The 18,153-nt window shown below is 39.2% G+C and overlaps 1 protein-coding gene across 1 annotated transcript; it reads left to right on the forward strand.

Moving 5' to 3' along the window:
* The first annotated feature begins 12,526 nt into the window (after positions 1-12,526).
* LOC100920490 (tubulin alpha-1A chain) lies at positions 12,527-17,180 on the forward strand. The gene is made up of 4 exons (XM_031937962.1): positions 12,527-12,680; positions 14,545-14,767; positions 14,862-15,010; positions 15,947-17,180. The coding sequence occupies exons 1-4, from the start codon at positions 12,678-12,680 to the stop codon at positions 16,925-16,927; spliced, it is 1,356 nt and encodes a 451-aa protein (XP_031793822.1). The 5' UTR covers positions 12,527-12,677; the 3' UTR covers positions 16,928-17,180.
* The last annotated feature ends 973 nt before the right edge of the window (positions 17,181-18,153 follow it).

The raw sequence follows: 18,153 nt of genomic DNA on the forward strand, positions 1-18,153 counted from the left end.
ACAGATTCAACCATTCTGCAGAGCAACCTGGAACTATGCTCAAAAGCTATCAAACTGTGCATACTCTTTGACCCAGCAGAATTTCTACTAGGAATATATCTCAAAGAGAGCTTAAAGGAGGGAAAGGGACCCACATGTACAAAAATGTTTGTGGCAGCCCTTTTTGTAGTGGCAAGAAACTGGAAGCTGAATGGATGCCCATCAATTGAAGAATGGCTGAATAAATTATGGTATATGAATATTATGGAACATTATTGTTCTATAAGAAATGATCAGCAGGATGATTTCAGAGAGGCCTGGAGAGACATACATGAACTGATGCTAAGTGAAAGGAGCAGAACCAGGAGATCATTATACACTGTAATGACAAGACTATGGGATGATCAATTCTGATGGATTTGGCTCTCTTCAACAGTGAGATGATTCAAACAAATTCCAATTGTTCAGTGATGAAGAGAGCCATCTCCACCCAAAGAGAGGATCATGAGAGCTGAATGTAGACCACTACATAGCATTCTCACTCTTTCTATTGTTGTTTGCTTGCATTTTGCTTTCTTTCCCAATTTTTTTTCCTTCTTGATCTGATTTTTCTTGTGCAGCAAGATAACTGTATATGTATACATATATTGGTTTTAATGTATATTTTAACTTATTTAACATGTATTGGAGTAGCTACATATCTAAGAGGGAGAGGAGATAATTTGGTACAGAAGGTTTTTCAAAGGCCAATGTTGAAAAATTACCCATGCATGTTTTGTAAATAAAAATCTTTAATTTAAAAAAAAGGAAAAAGAAAAGAAAAATCAGATCAAACAGGAAAAAAAAATTGAGAAAGAAAAAAAACAAGCAAGCAAACAAAAACAACCACAAAAAGGGTGAAAATACTATGTTGAAATCCATATTTAATCCCCACAGTCCAGATGGTTCTCTCCATTACAAGTCTATTGGAATTGTCCTGAGTCACCTCATTGTTGAAAAGAAGTGATCATCACAAAATCTTGTTGCTGCTATGGTATAATATTTTCTTGGTTCTACTCACTTCACTTAGCATCAGTTCGTGTAAATTCCTCCAGGCCTTTCTGAAATCATCCTGCTGATTGTTTCTTATTGAACAATAACATTCATATATCATAACTTATTCAACTATTCCCCACCTGATGGGCATCCACTCAGTTTTTAGTTCCTTGCCACTACAAAAAGGGCTGCCACAAACATTTTTGCACATGTGGATCCTTTTCCCTTTTTTATCATCTCTTTGAGATATAGACTCAATAGAGACACTGCTAGATCAAAGGGTAAACACAGTTTGATAGCTCTTTGGGGATAAACTACTCTATTCTTAAAAATAGAACAGATAATTAATAGTCATGTGTGCTTCAGTGTAGATTGCTTGAATTTTCATTGACTACCCATCCTCCTCCCAATACCTGGAATTCTTTCACTCTTCATTGTCTCCCTTGTCTTCCCTGGTTTCTATCAAGTCAAAGATTAAATGCCACCTTATAAAGGAGGATCATTCTCTCTTTTGATGGTTAATCCTATACATGTTTTATTTGTGCATAGCCAGGGGTATTATGGTAATTTAAAAATATATTTTGTTTTAGTCAGTTAAGATCTAACTAATCACCCTCCTATCCTAACCCTTCTACTCACATAAGGAATGCAAAACCCATTAAAAACATGTATCATCAAAGTAAATGTCTAGGTGTGCCATCTTTCCCCAAAAATGGGCTCATTCTATATTATGAATCTTGCACCTCTATTAGGAGGTGGGTAGTGGGTTCTGTCATTAATCCTCATCATTCAGTACATTAATATGAGTTCAGCATAATATCATTCATATAGTTAGATATAAACAAATGATACCTTTCCTATCCATTTATGGGTATCCCTTCAGGTTCCTCTGCTTTGCTATCTTAAAAAAGTTACCAATTTTGTACATTCTTAGATTTTGTTTTACTTAGGACTAATCCCTGCCTTAATCTACTCTCCTACTTTCCTTTTACCTTCTTCTCCTTGAGAAAACATGTATTTCTGTATCCAGTTTTGTGTGTAGGCAAATGTATTGTTTCTTTTGACTAATTTGGATTATAACAAGATTCAAATGTCAATTCTTACCTCTCTTTTAGTATAGTCTAGTTATGTTAGATAATTTCCTCCAAATATCCTCACCTTGTTGTATTCTTCTTCCTTTCTCCATTTTTCTTTCTTTTTTAAAAAAGTTCTCTATTTTGTTAAAGTTTTTTTTTTTTTCTATTTGCTAGATTCCTCTTCTCCTCCCTCTGTTCATGTAGGATTATGCTCAGTTTTTCTGGGTGTTAGGGACGTTTTTCTCTCTGTGAGAATTGCCATGTATGCCATTGTTAGTTGGTAGGGTGGGCCCAGGAGGTAAAAAGGGGGTTGGCTTCTGAGGCAGGAGGTTGTGTCTTGAAGGTATTAAAGGAACTGCTAATAGGTTTCTTGAAATAGGTCACTTGAAATAGTGAGGGGTGCGTCCTCTTGCTAGATCTCCACCTAGGGTGCAGCACTAACTCCAGGTGTCTCCCTTCTGCAGTTCTACCCACAAAATATTGAGTGGTCTAGGCATGAGGTAATCCTGGAAAAATGTATAAATAGCTAGTTTTGAGTCAAACTCAGGGAGAGATGCAGGCACACATACGCACACTTGCTCTGGCAGTTTCTTGCTCTTGTTTCCTGCTAACCCTTGCTGAGATTACTAATAAAGAAAAGCTGTTTTGCACCTCAAGATCGGCTCTTCTTCGTGTGTATCTGGGAATATCCTGAAGACTGGTATGTATGGCCCTGATAGTCTAGAATAGTGTATACGGATGGTCTGGCACATCTGGACAAGCTATTCTTGGCTGTAAACTCATATCCTTTGCCTTCTGAAATATCAACTTCCAACTTCTCTGTTCCTTTATAGTGATGGCTACTAATTTCTGTGTGAACCTAATTATGGCTTCTTGGTTTTTGGATTTTTTTTTCTTTTTGCCTCCTTGCAGTATTTGTGTGTGTGTGAACTTGGAAAGTGAATTTGGCTATGATGTTCCTAGATAGTTTTATATAGGGATTTCTTTTAGGAGGTGAAGAGTGAACTCTTTCTCTTTCCACTTTGCCTTCTGGTTTTAAAAGATTTGGGCAGTTTTTGTTTAAAATTTCTTGGAATATATCTGATTTTGGTCATGATTTTCTGATAGTCTATTCATTCTTAAATTTTTTTGTCCTAAATCTGTTTTCCAGGTCAGTTGTTTTTACTGTGACATACCTTATATTTTCTACTATTTTGTTCAGCATTTTGATTTTGTTTTAATATTTTTTATTGCCTCATGGAATTATTGGCTTCTTTTTGGTCCATTCTAATTATCAGGCAGATTATTGCTTGGATAAGTTTTTGTACCTCTTTCTACAAAGTCATTAATTCATTTCATTCTTTTTTCTATAGTTCGAATTTCTCTTCCATATTTTTCCCTTGAGCATTCTCATTCCATTTATAAATAACATTTTCACTCTTTTTTGAAAAACTCTTGCTTTATTTCTTCCAAGAATTCTAGATAAGTTTGTGCCCAAGCTGTATTTTTATCTAAGGCATTATTTATGAATGTTATAGAGTCATTTTTTTTCTACTGGGTTTGTTATCTTAAATATTCTTGCCATTGTAAAAACTCATTATTATGAGGTGTTTTTGTTGTTGTTGTTGTTTATTTGTCCATTCTTCCAGCCCATGTCCTGGCTTCAGACTTAATGTTTGGGCTGAGCTCAGCCACACATCTGGAAGGAAGGTCTAGGGTGGTCTTGTTGCTCTTTTCTTGGGAGTATTGAATATTGTTTTATTCCAGGATCCTAGGAATAAATTGGGGACTTGTGAACTTTCAGTGCTCCTGATGAAGTTAGTGGCAGATTTGCTTCCCTTTGATTCCTGGTGGTCAGGGAACCAAATTAAGAGGTTTAGGGTTCCTGGAGGTCAGGGAATTAAATGAAGAGGTTTGGGGTTGTGTCCCCAAATGATGAGGTTTGGTGCAAGATTCCCTCGATTCCCCTAGGATTTGGCACAGGGCAGGGAGTTGTGGGAACACTTTAGTCGACATAGAGGTCCTTCATAAAGAAATTTATGAACCTGAAAAGCTAGAGTGGCAAAAAGAAGTTTATTATTGGCACTGGGAAGTCAGTCTTTACTATGCATGAATTGAAAGACTGAATTCTTTGGTGGCAAGGTCCTGACAGAGGGATATAAAGTTTCTAGCGGAGGAGTTCTGGCAGACAGAGTTTCTAGCAGAGAAATCCTATAGCAGAGAATGTGAATAAGGTCTTGTTAGGGAAATAGAGAGATAAAGATAACGAGGGAGTAATGCTGAACAAGAATATCATTTCAGCAGGCAGGGAGTTGCAGCTTATGCCAAGGAGAGAGAGAGATTCCTTGGCATGACATGGCATGTTAGGTCCTCTGCAAGGGCTCTTTATAACTGAAGCCTAGACTAGAAGCTGGGGGCAGCTCTTGACGGGGGCTGGGTGCAGTTTGAGCTATAATCAGAATAGAAAATCTTGGTTGAATGAGTATCTCTGGGCTAATCTCCAATTCAATGGTCCTGAACTTAACTAGTCCCACCCAGATAACAGAATCACTTTATCTTGATTCTCTAGGGCAGGACTCTCAGGGGAGAGGTTAACATTCCCCCCCAAGTCAGAGAGAGAGAGAGAGTGTGTGTGTGTGAGTGTGTTTTGGGGTTCCCCTTGTCACTCCAACAATTAACTCACTGTCTTTTTTTATTTTTTTAAATTTATTTTATGTTATTTTTTAGATTTTCCCATAAGGATTCAGTCTAGTGCACTTTTTAGATATGTTGGGAGAGATCTGTAGAATGGAGCTCATGACACTGCTTCCTGTTACATTGCTATCTTGATTGACACTATCATGCTGGTAAATGTTTAAAAGACAGCTCTACACCACTCTCCTCCCTAAAGGTATGCATGATATACTTTTTAAAGGTTACTTCTCCTTGATACTAACACCTTTCTTTTGTAGATTAGCTCTAATGTACTGTGTATATATCTTGTTTGTACACAGACATGTGCTAATAAATATTTAACAATTGGTTTTCCCACAAAACACGGGATCTATATAGTTTGATATACATTACTGACATTTTCTTTACCATTTTCTTAAGTCTAAACAATCAACAAAACAATAAATCAAGTGGTAGATTTACAATTTTATGTGAAAGCATCTTTTTCTATTCTACTGTGTTATGGAAATGCTTGTTTTTTTCCCCAAGAGTTGAAAATAAAATAAAACAATAAAACAAGTGCTGATTTGCAGTATTTGCTGAATTCACATTAAAAAGTAAACAATTCTCACAAGCTGTTACAGGCTGGCTCCAGCCCACTTCTGTGTAAAGTTGTTTTCAAGTTGCCTTCCTCAATATGAGATGAACTCCTTAAGAGCAATAACTGTTTATGCCCTTTTTTATATCACCAGTGCTTAGAAGAGTGACTAGCACATAGCAGAAGCTTAGCAAGTGCTTACTGATTGTCTGAACAACAATGTTCTCCAAGTACAGAGATGCTAGACTAGGTACAGAATTAGATTTATATTTTCAACAAACCCAAAGATCCTCACTTTTGGGATAAGAATTCATTATTTGACAAAAACTGATGGGGTTACTGGAAATTAGTATGGCAGAAATTAGGCATGGACCCACACTTAACATCGTATACCGAGATAAGATCAAAATGGGTCCATGATTTAGACATAAAGAATGAGATTATAAACAAATTGGAGGAACATAGGATAGTTTATCTCTCAGACTTGTGGAAGAGGAAGAAATTTGTGACTAAAGACGAACTAGAGACCATTATGGATCACAAAATAGAAAATTTTTTGATTATATCAAATTAAAAAGCTTCTGTACAAACAAAACTAATGTAAACAAGATTAGAAGGGAAGCAACAAACTGGGAAAACATCTTCACAGTTAAAGGTTCTGATAAAGGCCTCATTTCCAAAATATATAGAGAATTGACTCTAATTTATAAGAAACCAAGCCATTCTCCAGTTGATAAATGGTCAAAGGATATGAACAGACAATTTTCAGATGATGAAATTGAAATCATTACCACTCATATGAAAGAGTGTTCCAAATCATTATTAATCAGAGAAATGCAAATTAAGACAACTCTGAGATACCACTACACACCTGTCAGATTGGCTAAGATGACAGGAAAAAATAATGATGATTGTTGGAGGGGATGCGGGAAAACTGGGACACTGATACATTGTTGGTGGAGCTGTGAACAAATCCAACCATTCTGGAGAGCAATCTGGAATTATGCCCAAAAAGTTATCAAACTGTGCATACCCTTTGATCCAGCAGTGTTTCTACTGGGCTTATACCCCAAGGAGATACTAAAGAAGGGAAAGGGACCAGTATGTGCCAAAATGTTTGTGGCAGCCCTGTTTGTAGTGGCTAGAAGCTGGAAACTGAGTGGATGCCCATCAATTGGAGAATGGTTGGGTAAATTGTGGTATATGAATGTTATGGAATATTATTGTTCTGTAAGAAATGACCAGCAAGATGAATACAGAGAAGCTTGGAGAGAATTACATGAACTGATGCTAAGTGAAATGAGCAGAACCAAGAGATCATTATATATGTCAACAACGATACTGTATGAAGATGTAATCTGATGGAAGTGGATTTCTTTGACAAAGAGACCTAATTCAGTTTCAATTGATCAATGATGGACAGAAGCAGCTACACCCAAAGAAAAAACACTGGGAAATGAATGTAAACTGTTTGCATTTTTTTTTCTTCCCGGGGTTATTTCTACCTTCTGAATCCAATTCTCCCTGTGCAACAAGAAAACTGTTTGGATCTGCAGACATACATTGTATCTAGGATATACTAGGACAAATTCAACATATATAGGACTGCTTGCCATCTAGGGGAGGGGGTGGAGGGTGGGAGGGAAAAAATCAGAACAGAAGTGAGTACAAGGGATAATGTTGTAAAAAAAAATTACCCTGGCATGGATTCTGTCAATAAAAAGTTACTATAATTAAAAAAAAAAAAAAGATTTATATTTTCAGACACAATCTAATTTGTTTGGATTGAGTGTTTTTATTTGTTAAAAGGGAAGGGATTTTATTTAGGTAGAAGGAGAGAAGTAAGGTAGTCTATAAAGATATAAAATGAATTTAATATGTTTTAATAAATGATATGTTTATATCAATTTTGAAAATCTTAGGAACTCTGATCAGCACAATGACCAGCCACAACTTCAGAGGTCTCATGATGAAACAGTCTACTTACCTCCTAAAAGAGAGATAGTGTATTCAGAGGGAAGACTGGGACACTTTTTTGGAGATATGGATAAGGGAATTTATTTTCCTTAACTATACAGATTTGTAATGGGAGTTTGCATTTCTTGCTTTCTTAACATGGGTGGAGGGAGAGTGAAAGGGAGTTTTTAATTTGAAAAAAGAATTAAAACAATAAATATGTCCATGATTCTATAAACAAAATTTTTTCTGGCTTCCTTTATATATGGAAATATCCTTTTTAAAAATGCTCTTCTGCAGCAGCTTGTTGGTGTAGTGGATAGCCCACCAACCCTGAAGTCAGGAAGACCTGAGTTCAAATGTGGCCTCAGACATTTAACACTTTCTGGCTGTGTGACCCTGGGCAACTTACTTAACTTCAATTGCCCAGGGAAAAAAATGCTCTTACAAAAAAAAAAATTAATGCTCTTCTGCTTCATAATTTTAAAAAAATTAACCTTTTGTCCTAAACAAACATCACCTTTCCATTTGTATACTTGATTCAAATAGGATGGGAATACATTTGAATATGGTTGTAAGTAATAGGGGAGGTAGTAGGAGACAGAAAAGTGTTAAAGTTAAAAGGGAAGAAATGTTTGGTCAAGATTCAGATAGAAAGCGATGGGATTGCTGTCACAAGTAGAGATATTGTTCTTAATCATATCTATCTCAGACATTGGAAGAGGGAAGTTGTGAGGGAATGGGGGTTAGAGAAAAAAATGAAGGAGCGCATAAAAATGACTTCAATTTTCCCAGTAAAATATATAAAAATATTTACTAAGAGAGAGAATAGGTATGATGGAAGCTTGAAGGGAGAAGAGAAATTTTGGAAAAGTCCTTTAGGAGAATAAGATAGAAAAAGTGAATCAAGAAAGAATAAAAAGACACAATAATACAATTAGATAGTAGTGTAGAACAGTAGGGGAGCTGCTCCAGTCTTCCAGCCCCCACCAAAAAAAAAAAAAGGAAAGAAAAACACACATACACACTCTTATCACCACCACCACTACCACCACCAACAAAAACCTTCCAAATGAAAGCAGAAGAATAAACACTCAGAGATACTGTCATGGCCACTGCTGTGGCTGTAGCCAAATCAGGGTTTGGCTTGATACTCTGGAGCTAAGAGAGAAGACTATTGCCTTGCTTCCTTTCTCCAACCCCATCTGTCAATATTTAGGTATAGTCTGTTGGAATGGAGAGATATGGTGAAGAATTTACAGGAATGTGTGGATTTTTTTTTCTGCCTTTTCTTTTCATTATTTCTGTGTCTCCCTATGGCCTGCATAAATATATGTGCAGGCCTATATTTACTTAACCTAAGTGATGACATTTATCAGTGTTTGACATTTATCGATATTTAGTCTATTAGCTTGACCACTGTTGGCTCAATTATCTAAAGGCTGAAGGCCTAAGCCAGAAATCTTCCATTCCAATCTCTCCAGAGAGCAACAACCAATTAGATGCCTCCCCCTCCCCTTCTCAATGCTCTCTTACTTATGATGTAATCTCTTGTAATAAAATCTATAAAAGCTGTGTATCTTTCTTTACTAATTCTTTAGCCCTCCTACCATGAGCTTTCACTTTCCCTTATCTCATTGTGGGAGTGCTTATTCTCATGAGAATTAATAAACAATTTTTCTGCTTTCTACTTTGAGTGATCTCTGAGTAATCATTTTGGAAGGGCTCTTCCATGTCCCACCCATGCCTATCTGTCTCTGCCTACCTCTCTTAGCTGTATCCTTGTGAATCCCATATGTCTTCTCTAGCCCCTTCTTCCTCTAGAAGATCAATCTCTAGTGGTTGGTCTCAACCTGCTTATTCGTCTTCCTGCTTTTGTTTTATTCATATTACACAAAAATCTCTTTACAGAGGTCTGCAAAATAGGAATGTAGCTAGAACTGTATGCGAATTAGACATATGGGAATAAGGTAACTCAACTTAACCAAGAAAGATGGTCCTGGTAAAGGGGAACCTCCTCCCCCAAGTTGGAAACAAGATATGGAAACAAGAAACAGAGACATGACCAAGACTGCATGCTTTCATTCAGCAACCTGAAATAGGGTTGGCCTCTTCCTATGGAAGACAACTCAACACTGGAAGAAAATGTGATGTTTGACCAGTTCCAAAGTTGGGACTGACCCTGAGGAATCCTTCAGGAGAAAATCCCAAAGAAGAACTCCAAGTCCCTAAATACCCTAAAGTGAGAACTGAAGCTCTCTCACCTCTCATCAATTCCAGAAGGTATTCTTCTCCACTAATAAAGACTCTCATGCCAATAGCCTTAGGACAAGTGTTACATGTCCCAATGTTGGTTATGATTGTGTTCATGATAGAGATTAAAAGGTTCACAGCAACCCTAAAATTTGACTACCAAACTACTACATATATAACAAACTGGGAGGTCCAGTGTGAATGCCATGAATCTCTTTGCTCCTTGTACTGTGAAATAAAAGATGGAAAATATTTCTCAAGATCAAAGGAAAAGAAAATGATAAATCTTGAAATCTGTACATCTATGTGTAAACTTTGTCCTTTACCTAGGCTTCATCAAATCTCTTCCTCCTATAAGAAATTATAGGTGTCTCCTCTACTCCCCACAGTAGTAAAACCAATATATAAATACTTGCTTTACAAAGAAAATTATAATCAGAGAGGGAGATATTATAGTTCAGAATGGTCCCATTATGGGTGATGATGGGAGTTAAGAAATAACCCTCTCTGTGGGTAAGGTAGAAAGATGTAGATTATATCAGCTGTTGCTACTAATGAACAGGATAGGCAGGATTCTGAGGGGATATCAACATCTATATCAAAATAAAAAGGCAGAAGTTGCGATACAATCAATGAGTCTGACACTTGATAAAGAAAGGAAAATGAGCTAAAGGCTAGTAGATCCCAATAATCAGACTTTGGATGGGGTAATACAGATAGGTGGAATGAATCTAAAAGGAAGAATGATTAGTGAATGATGGGAGCAAAAGATCCACTAGTGGCAGGTTTCTGTGAGCCCCATATGGAAAAAAAGTGAAATAGATCTAGAAGGAAAGAAAAATTGTTCATCAATAGAAGTTTCAGAGAGAATAATGCAGAGGGCAAAGGAGGAAAGATGCTGAGAAAAGCTAGGACAAAGCTAAATAGAGATGAGAATATGGAGATACATAACAAGGAATGTTGGTTTTTATCTCAGAGCACCACAACTCAGAATTATGAGGATTAGGGAAATAGATGCAAATTTGTTACCCTCTAGGATCCCATGATTATGAAAAGTTGGCTATACTCTAGTTCCAAACACTGGGGACATAAAGGTGGACAAAACAGGGATGTTCAAACCAGAGATCTAGCTACTCAGAAACTGAACTAAATTCAAACATACCAGTAGCTTCATAGCTATGTTCTAGAATAAGAGATGATGAGACATACCATACTTAGAAGATAACTCACACATGGAGCATCCATCACACATGGAATATGAACTTCAACCAAAAAGTATTTATTGAGCTCTTACTATGTGCCAAACATTAGGCTAAGTGCTGGGAATACAACAAACTCTTGTTCTTCTTCCCTCTTCCTCCTCCTCCTCCTCCTCTTTCTCTGCCTCCTTCTTCCTTGCCCAGGGTCACACATTTCTAAAGTGGAAAGCAGCATCCATTGGAGAATGGCTAAATAAGTTATGGTATGTGAAGATAATGAAATATTATTCTATAAGATATGATGAGCAGGCTGATTTCAAAAAAGCCTGGAAAGACTTATATGAACTGATGCTGAGTGAAGTGAGCAGAACCATAATACTGTACACAGTAATAACAAGATTATGTAATGACCAATTGTGATGGACTTGGCTCTTCCCAACAATGTAGTGATTCTAGGCAATTCCAATAGATATATGATGGAAAAGGCCACTCGAATCCAGAGAAAACTGAATGTGCATTGAAATAGTATTTTCACTGTTTGTTTTTTCCAGGTTTTTTTTTTCCCCTTTTTGGTCTGATTTTTGCATAACATGACAAATATGCAAATATATTTAGAAAAAGTGCACATATTTAAGCTATATCAGATTGCTTACTGTCTTAGGAAGTGGAAAGTAAGGAGAAAAATTTAGAACATAAAATCTTACAAAAATGAATGTTGAAAACTATCTTTACATGTATTTGGAAAAATAAAATAAAAAAATAAATGAAGTGGGAGGCAGCAAGTAAATAATTAGTTACCACAAAAGTAAATGAAAAGTAACTTTAAAAAGGAAGGCAACTGAGTGGGAAAACAGAGAAAAAAGATGGTGTTTGAGCTGATTGGGAAGAAAGGTAGGGAATCTAAAGGGTGGAGGGAAGGAGGAAAAACATTTCCACCATATAGACAAAGACAGTTTTGCATTGAGACATTGAGATGGGGGATAGGAGGGTTGTATTTGAGCCCTAGCAAGCTGGCCAATATATCTGGATCATAGAATATGTGAAGTAAAGTATAAGTATAAAGCATAAATATGTTAAAAATACATAATATGTAAAGTAAAGCATAAAAACACTGGTAAGATAAGGAACCAATATGGGAAAAAAATTTAAATGTCAAACAAGACTTTACATTCCAGTTTACTGAATGAGAAGGGTGGGGGAAGTCAGGTCTATGATTTAGCAAAATCACTTAGTTCTTGGCTCTAAGTCTGGAATTGTGCCAAAGTGTGTCTAAAATCTGTTTAGGGGAGGAGGATTAGGGAGAAAGTGTTAGATAATTTCCAAGACAGGACAGAAACTATGGAAATGGGATTCAATAAATGAACAACTATAGAGGCAAGGGCTATATTCACATGTATTGTTTGCTCTACTGCACTTCATATCTTTCCCTCATGATGACTGATGACTTCTCTGATGACTGAGAATTAAGTCTACTAAATTAAGAGCTTTAGTGTCTGAAGGTAGTATGCTTACTGGATTATTATAAATTCAGAATTTCCACTGAGTGTTTGGTGCTTTTACTTTGAGCCATCTTTCAATATGTCCAATTCTGAGCCACAAAGGAATTGAGCTCATCGGGAACTGAAGAGGGTGCTTCCGTCCATCCCAGCTAGAGTGGGTGTTGGATTTCGGTTCCATATCCAGGGCTTGGGAGAGGTGCCCCGCCTCTGCAGCTGCAGCTGCTTAGCCTGGGTAGAGGGTTGGAGCATTGGCCTGGCCCATAGAAGGAGGAGCTGGACAATCTGGTCGTTTTATCCCCGCCCCTTCCCCGGAGCTGACATATAAGTGGCTCCTGCACTTCCCCCATCTCAGTGTGTTACTTACCTCGACTCTTAGCTTGTCGAGGGCTGTAACGAGAACCCGGGATCCCTGCTTCTGCCGTCCTAGTCGCTGCTTAACCCACCGACCACCATGGTGAGTGGCCAAGGCCGGGATCGGGATGGCTTATGGACAGGACGGGGTGCATGGGGACTGGAAGTTCAGGTTAGCGGGGCCGCCTGCTCCGCTAAAGCTGGGGGCTGGGGGAAGAAAGGTGGGGGTGGGGGCGGCGGATGATGGAAGGAGTGAGGCTGGAAAATGTGAGAGGGGGGCTTCTGGTTAGAGAGGGCTGTTCGATAAAAGGCTTCATGGGACTAAGGAAAGGAGAGGGAGGGTGGCCCCATTTTCGTGCCCAGAGCTACGCTGACCGCAATGCGGCGTGGAGCTTCCCCCACCCGCTGCCTTGGATGGATAGGTGGGGCGCGCACTCTTTCAGCTCCGGCCACTGGCTGCTGCGTCTTTTCCCGCGCGCGCCCAGGACGACGCCCTGCTCCTCCCCTCCCCCTCCCTCTCTCTGTCGCGCGCTCCTCCAGGCGGAATCTTCGCGCCTCCGCTCCCGCTTCCGCTGCCTCTCCCCGCGCTTTCAGGCTGTGGCTGCAGAGCCTGATGACAAACCCAGTCGCGCGCCCGCGAGCACGCCGCCCACATGCGTAGAGCGCGTGCCCGGTCGATACCCGGCTCGCGGGCTCGCGCCTCTGCGTCTTTCTGGACTGCAAAGCCGCAGTCCCTGGGAGGGGGAGACCCTCCCCTGAGGTAGTGCGTGATACCCTGTTTTTTTCTTTTTCAACTTTAAAAAACTTAATCTAACGAAAAATAGCATAAGTGGCATGGCGAGGGCCCTCCCCACCCGTGTTCCCCTGGCCCCAGGCAGAACATCGCTGCCAATTCCAGTCCACCCTTGGAAGGACAATAGCATCTCCTAGCAGGAAGGCCATCTGTTCCTCCCTGGCCCGGCCTCCCTAGCTTTCTCAGTGCTAGGAATGCGAGTGGGAGCAGGTGGTGGGAGGAGACGGCAGGAGCAGGAGTGGGGGATTTTAAGAGAGCAGAAATTGGATCTGGCTCCAGATCTGGGCCGGAGATAATCCCCTGCCTTGCCCTGGACAGATGTGGAGGGGATGAGCTGTGCAGAGCCTCCCTAGAGAGGTGGGAGGGGCCAAAATAGCCTCTGCAGACGTGGACAGCCTCAGTTTTTTGTAGGGAGGAGGGTGGTGCAGTTGCTCTGAACAGCAGCCTTCATTCTCCCTCTTGTCTCCTCTCCCTCCCCTTTACGTCTGAGGGCCAGACATTTCCTCTTTGCAATTCTATCCTTGTTTCCTGTTTTGTACTGGTTGCTTCTCACAAATCTGGTCTTTCCTTTGCAGAGGTGGAAGGCTGGACATGTGCACAGGCAGGAAGCCATGACTAAGCTGCATCTTTAGACTATCTACTGCGGAAGTGTGAAAGTTCTTAGCCAGCAGAAAAGGGTTGGGGCCAAATTACAAAATGGTATAAAGGAAACGGCAGCATTTCCAAAAAGAATTATTGTATGAGGAGGGAAGGGAAGATGCTGATTTCAATATGAAGTCAAAAGAAAAGCCCCTGTTTAGTAAAAACGAGAGAAATGGTCTTACTAAGCCCCCAAATTCTTTGTAGGTAGGATTGGTAGCACAAGTATCTTCATGAGAAAGTAGATGGTTCCGGGGAACTCAATTTTTCAAAACTTATGTCTTTGACAATTTTTTTCTTCCATTTTTCTGCCATATAAACTCCCATAATAAGATTATTTTAAAATATTTATTTCATAGAACTTCTTGGTACCTATTGTTGTATTTTTAAGCCTTTGGAAAGTTAAAATATGTTTTATAAATGCAATTTGTTATGAGAACTTTGGAAATCTTGGGATTTCTCTCAAGAGCCATGCAGGTTTTTCTGTAATATGAGACACATTACAAAGTTGGACTTTTTTGCTTTTGTCCCATAGCGTGAGTGCATCTCTATCCACGTTGGCCAAGCTGGTGTCCAGATTGGCAATGCCTGCTGGGAGTTGTACTGCCTGGAGCATGGTATCCAGCCTGATGGTCAGATGCCAAGTGACAAGACCATTGGGGGAGGAGATGACTCCTTCAATACCTTCTTCAGTGAAACAGGAGCTGGCAAACATGTCCCCAGAGCAGTGTTTGTAGATCTGGAACCAACTGTCATTGGTGAGTCTAGTCATTAACAGTAAAGATTTCTTTAAGATGACATTTCTTTTTCCTTCCCTTGATCATAATTATGTTTATATCTTTCTTCTCCTAGATGAAGTTCGTACTGGAACCTACCGCCAGCTCTTCCATCCTGAACAGCTGATCACTGGCAAGGAAGATGCTGCTAATAACTATGCCCGTGGGCACTACACTATTGGCAAGGAAATCATTGACCTGGTTCTAGACAGGATTCGGAAGCTGGTAAATATAAGGATAATAGGAAAATAAAATTTTAATCCTAGTAGTAATGATGGGTCAAGAATAGAGAAACTTAGCAATTTGGGGAATAATTTGTGGTTGCACACAACAAAGGATTCCTAAAATAATTGTTCAGCATTTAGATTAAACAGAAGATTTCAAATCTCACCAGAATGGGTAACCTTGACAATTGAACTAAGCCAATTGTTTTTAGAGATAGGACAGTTGTTTTTTGTTGACTATTACTGACAGCTATATAGACTTTTGGAGTCCCTATCTTCTTGTTCCCCCAAAATTGCAATTCTATTAAGATAATTACATAATTTTTCAATAATTGGGAAACAGTCTTAAAATATATAAAAATACTATCCATATTAGTTTGACATCTTTGAGTTTAGAAGTGTTGCTGGCCTGGACAATTATTATAGTTAGGATCCTGTGAATTCCTTGAAATGAGCATTAAACCTGAGGTAAGTACAAATTAAACAAGACTTCTGTGAGGTTGCTCTAGGAAGAGACAATATCTTTCAGTATGTTGCATATTGTCTAAGACCAAGGAAACAACATTTCTTTCTTTATCTATCTTTAGATTCCTAGGGTCTGTGGCTAGACCCATGTAGTTGTATTTAGGGATAACTGTTTAAAATACTTCTCTGAAGGAAATTAGAGACATTGTTTCATTTAGAGCTAATAGTTGTTCTTTCAATAAACTCAATAACTCAAGATGGATTTAGGTCTGATAATGATAAAGACCTCCCTCAATAGAGTGGGATTGCTTTTACTAAATCAGTTTGGTTTGAGATATTTCTTTGTAGTCTATAATCCAAAAGTTACAATTTTGGTAGCAGAAAATAAAAACAAAGTAAATGCAGAAAACACACAGTAAGAATGTAGCCTAGTACCTAAACTGATTCTTGCTATTATTTTCCTTTCTAACAGGCTGATCAGTGCACAGGTCTTCAAGGCTTCTTGGTTTTCCACAGCTTTGGCGGTGGGACTGGTTCTGGTTTCACCTCTCTGCTGATGGAACGTCTGTCTGTCGATTATGGCAAGAAGTCCAAGCTGGAATTTTCCATCTATCCAGCCCCTCAGGTTTCCACAGCTGTAGTTGAGCCCTACAACTCCATTCTGACCACTCACACTACCCTGGAGCACTCTGATTGTGCCTTCATGGTAGACAATGAGGCTATCTATGATATCTGCCGCAGAAACCTTGACATTGAACGTCCAACCTACACTAATCTGAATCGGCTGATAGGCCAAATTGTGTCCTCCATCACTGCCTCTCTCCGATTTGATGGTGCCCTGAATGTTGATCTGACAGAATTTCAGACCAACCTGGTGCCCTATCCCCGTATCCATTTCCCTCTGGCCACATATGCCCCAGTCATCTCTGCTGAGAAAGCCTACCATGAGCAGCTTTCTGTAGCAGAGATCACCAATGCTTGCTTTGAGCCTGCCAACCAGATGGTGAAATGTGACCCTCGCCACGGTAAATACATGGCTTGCTGCCTGCTCTACCGTGGTGATGTGGTTCCCAAAGATGTCAATGCTGCTATTGCCACCATCAAGACAAAGCGTACCATCCAGTTTGTGGATTGGTGTCCAACTGGCTTCAAGGTTGGCATTAATTACCAGCCTCCCACTGTGGTTCCTGGGGGTGACCTGGCCAAGGTACAGCGGGCTGTGTGCATGTTGAGCAACACCACAGCCATTGCTGAAGCCTGGGCTCGCCTGGACCACAAATTCGATCTGATGTATGCTAAGCGTGCCTTCGTGCACTGGTATGTAGGGGAAGGCATGGAGGAAGGAGAATTCTCTGAGGCCCGGGAGGATATGGCTGCCCTGGAGAAAGATTATGAGGAGGTGGGTGTGGATTCTGTTGAAGGAGAAGGTGAAGAAGAAGGAGAAGAGTATTAGTTACCCCTTCCATACAACTGCAGCATGTCTCATCCAAAACTCATCAGCTTAAACACTTAGCTTATCTGTAATCTAGGGACCTATTGAGAAGGCACCCATGATGGTATGAAGGCAACCTTGATAGTACAGCTAGCTGTCTAGTTAGTTTGTCTATGCTATCAAAACTGTGATCACGTCTGAGTTTTCCATGTGTCTCTGTTAAAAAAAAAATTCCATCATGTCTATGAAATTAAAGGCTTTAAGGAAAAATGCAGTCTTGACTTCTGTCTAGTCTTTTAAATGACATATCTGATCCTTAAAGTGTGCTGTGCTTACTTCCTATTTTCTGAGTGCTCCTACCAATTTAATTTTGGATACTGATATTATAAGCTTGTCTGCTTGGTTCTTAAAAGATAGTGCTCTCTGGTAGCCTTATCAGTTGAGAAAGAGAAACTGGAGAAATTTTGTTTCTGCCATGAATTTACTGGGACTATGATAGTCACCTACTCCTTTTCAGTTTCCCTATTTGCAAAACAAGTATTGAACTAGAGGAACTCTTGAGGTACCGTAAATTCTTTGATCTTATGGAGAAGGAAATTATACTACTGAGATATTGGTAATGAGTCATTCTTTGCTTTAGACCATCACAATCCCCTGAGAGGTGGCCCTTGAAGCTTGCCTCTTCACACTCTCCTTGTCTAGTAGCTTCTCTACCTTTTACAAACATTTGCCTCCCTTATATTTAAAAAATCTTTACTTGGCCACGTTAACCCCTCAAGCTAGTATCCAGTATTTTTCTTTCCTTTTATAGATTTTTTAAAACCTTAATTGCACTGTTCATTTCAGTGTTTGCTGACTTTCAAACCCAACATTCAACAAAGTTTCAGCCAAGATTACCAATGATTGCAACAGCTAATTAGAATAGCCTTTTTTTCAGTTTTCATTCTTGATCTCTGCAACTTTTTACATTTAATAATCCCCTTCTCTAATACTCCTCCTCCTTTGGTTTTCTGACACTCCTCACATTCCTTACTATTCCTTTACCCTATTATCCCATGTCTTCACTATTTTTTTTTTAAAAGCCTGTTTTCCAGAGCTATATCTCAAGAAGTCAAATGAAAACTGCACAGGGCAAGAAGTATATTATCCCAGATTTTAGGAAAAATTAGCTCCCAAATCCCCCAATATTTTACAAAGTATTCTTTTATCTCAATTTTTACCTAGTACTTAGTTATGGATATTGCCTT

This window comes from Sarcophilus harrisii, chromosome 5, assembly GCF_902635505.1.
Source record: "Sarcophilus harrisii chromosome 5, mSarHar1.11, whole genome shotgun sequence".
Lineage (NCBI taxonomy): Eukaryota > Metazoa > Chordata > Mammalia > Dasyuromorphia > Dasyuridae > Sarcophilus > Sarcophilus harrisii.

Excerpts from the sequence above, each read along its gene's own strand:
- LOC100920490 (XM_031937962.1), top strand. Across the intron at positions 14,768-14,861 it reads TCTGGAACCAACTGTCATTG|ATGAAGTTCGTACTGGAACC; the intron begins GTGAGTCTAGTC and ends TTCTTCTCCTAG. Across the intron at positions 15,011-15,946 it reads TAGACAGGATTCGGAAGCTG|GCTGATCAGTGCACAGGTCT; the intron begins GTAAATATAAGG and ends CCTTTCTAACAG.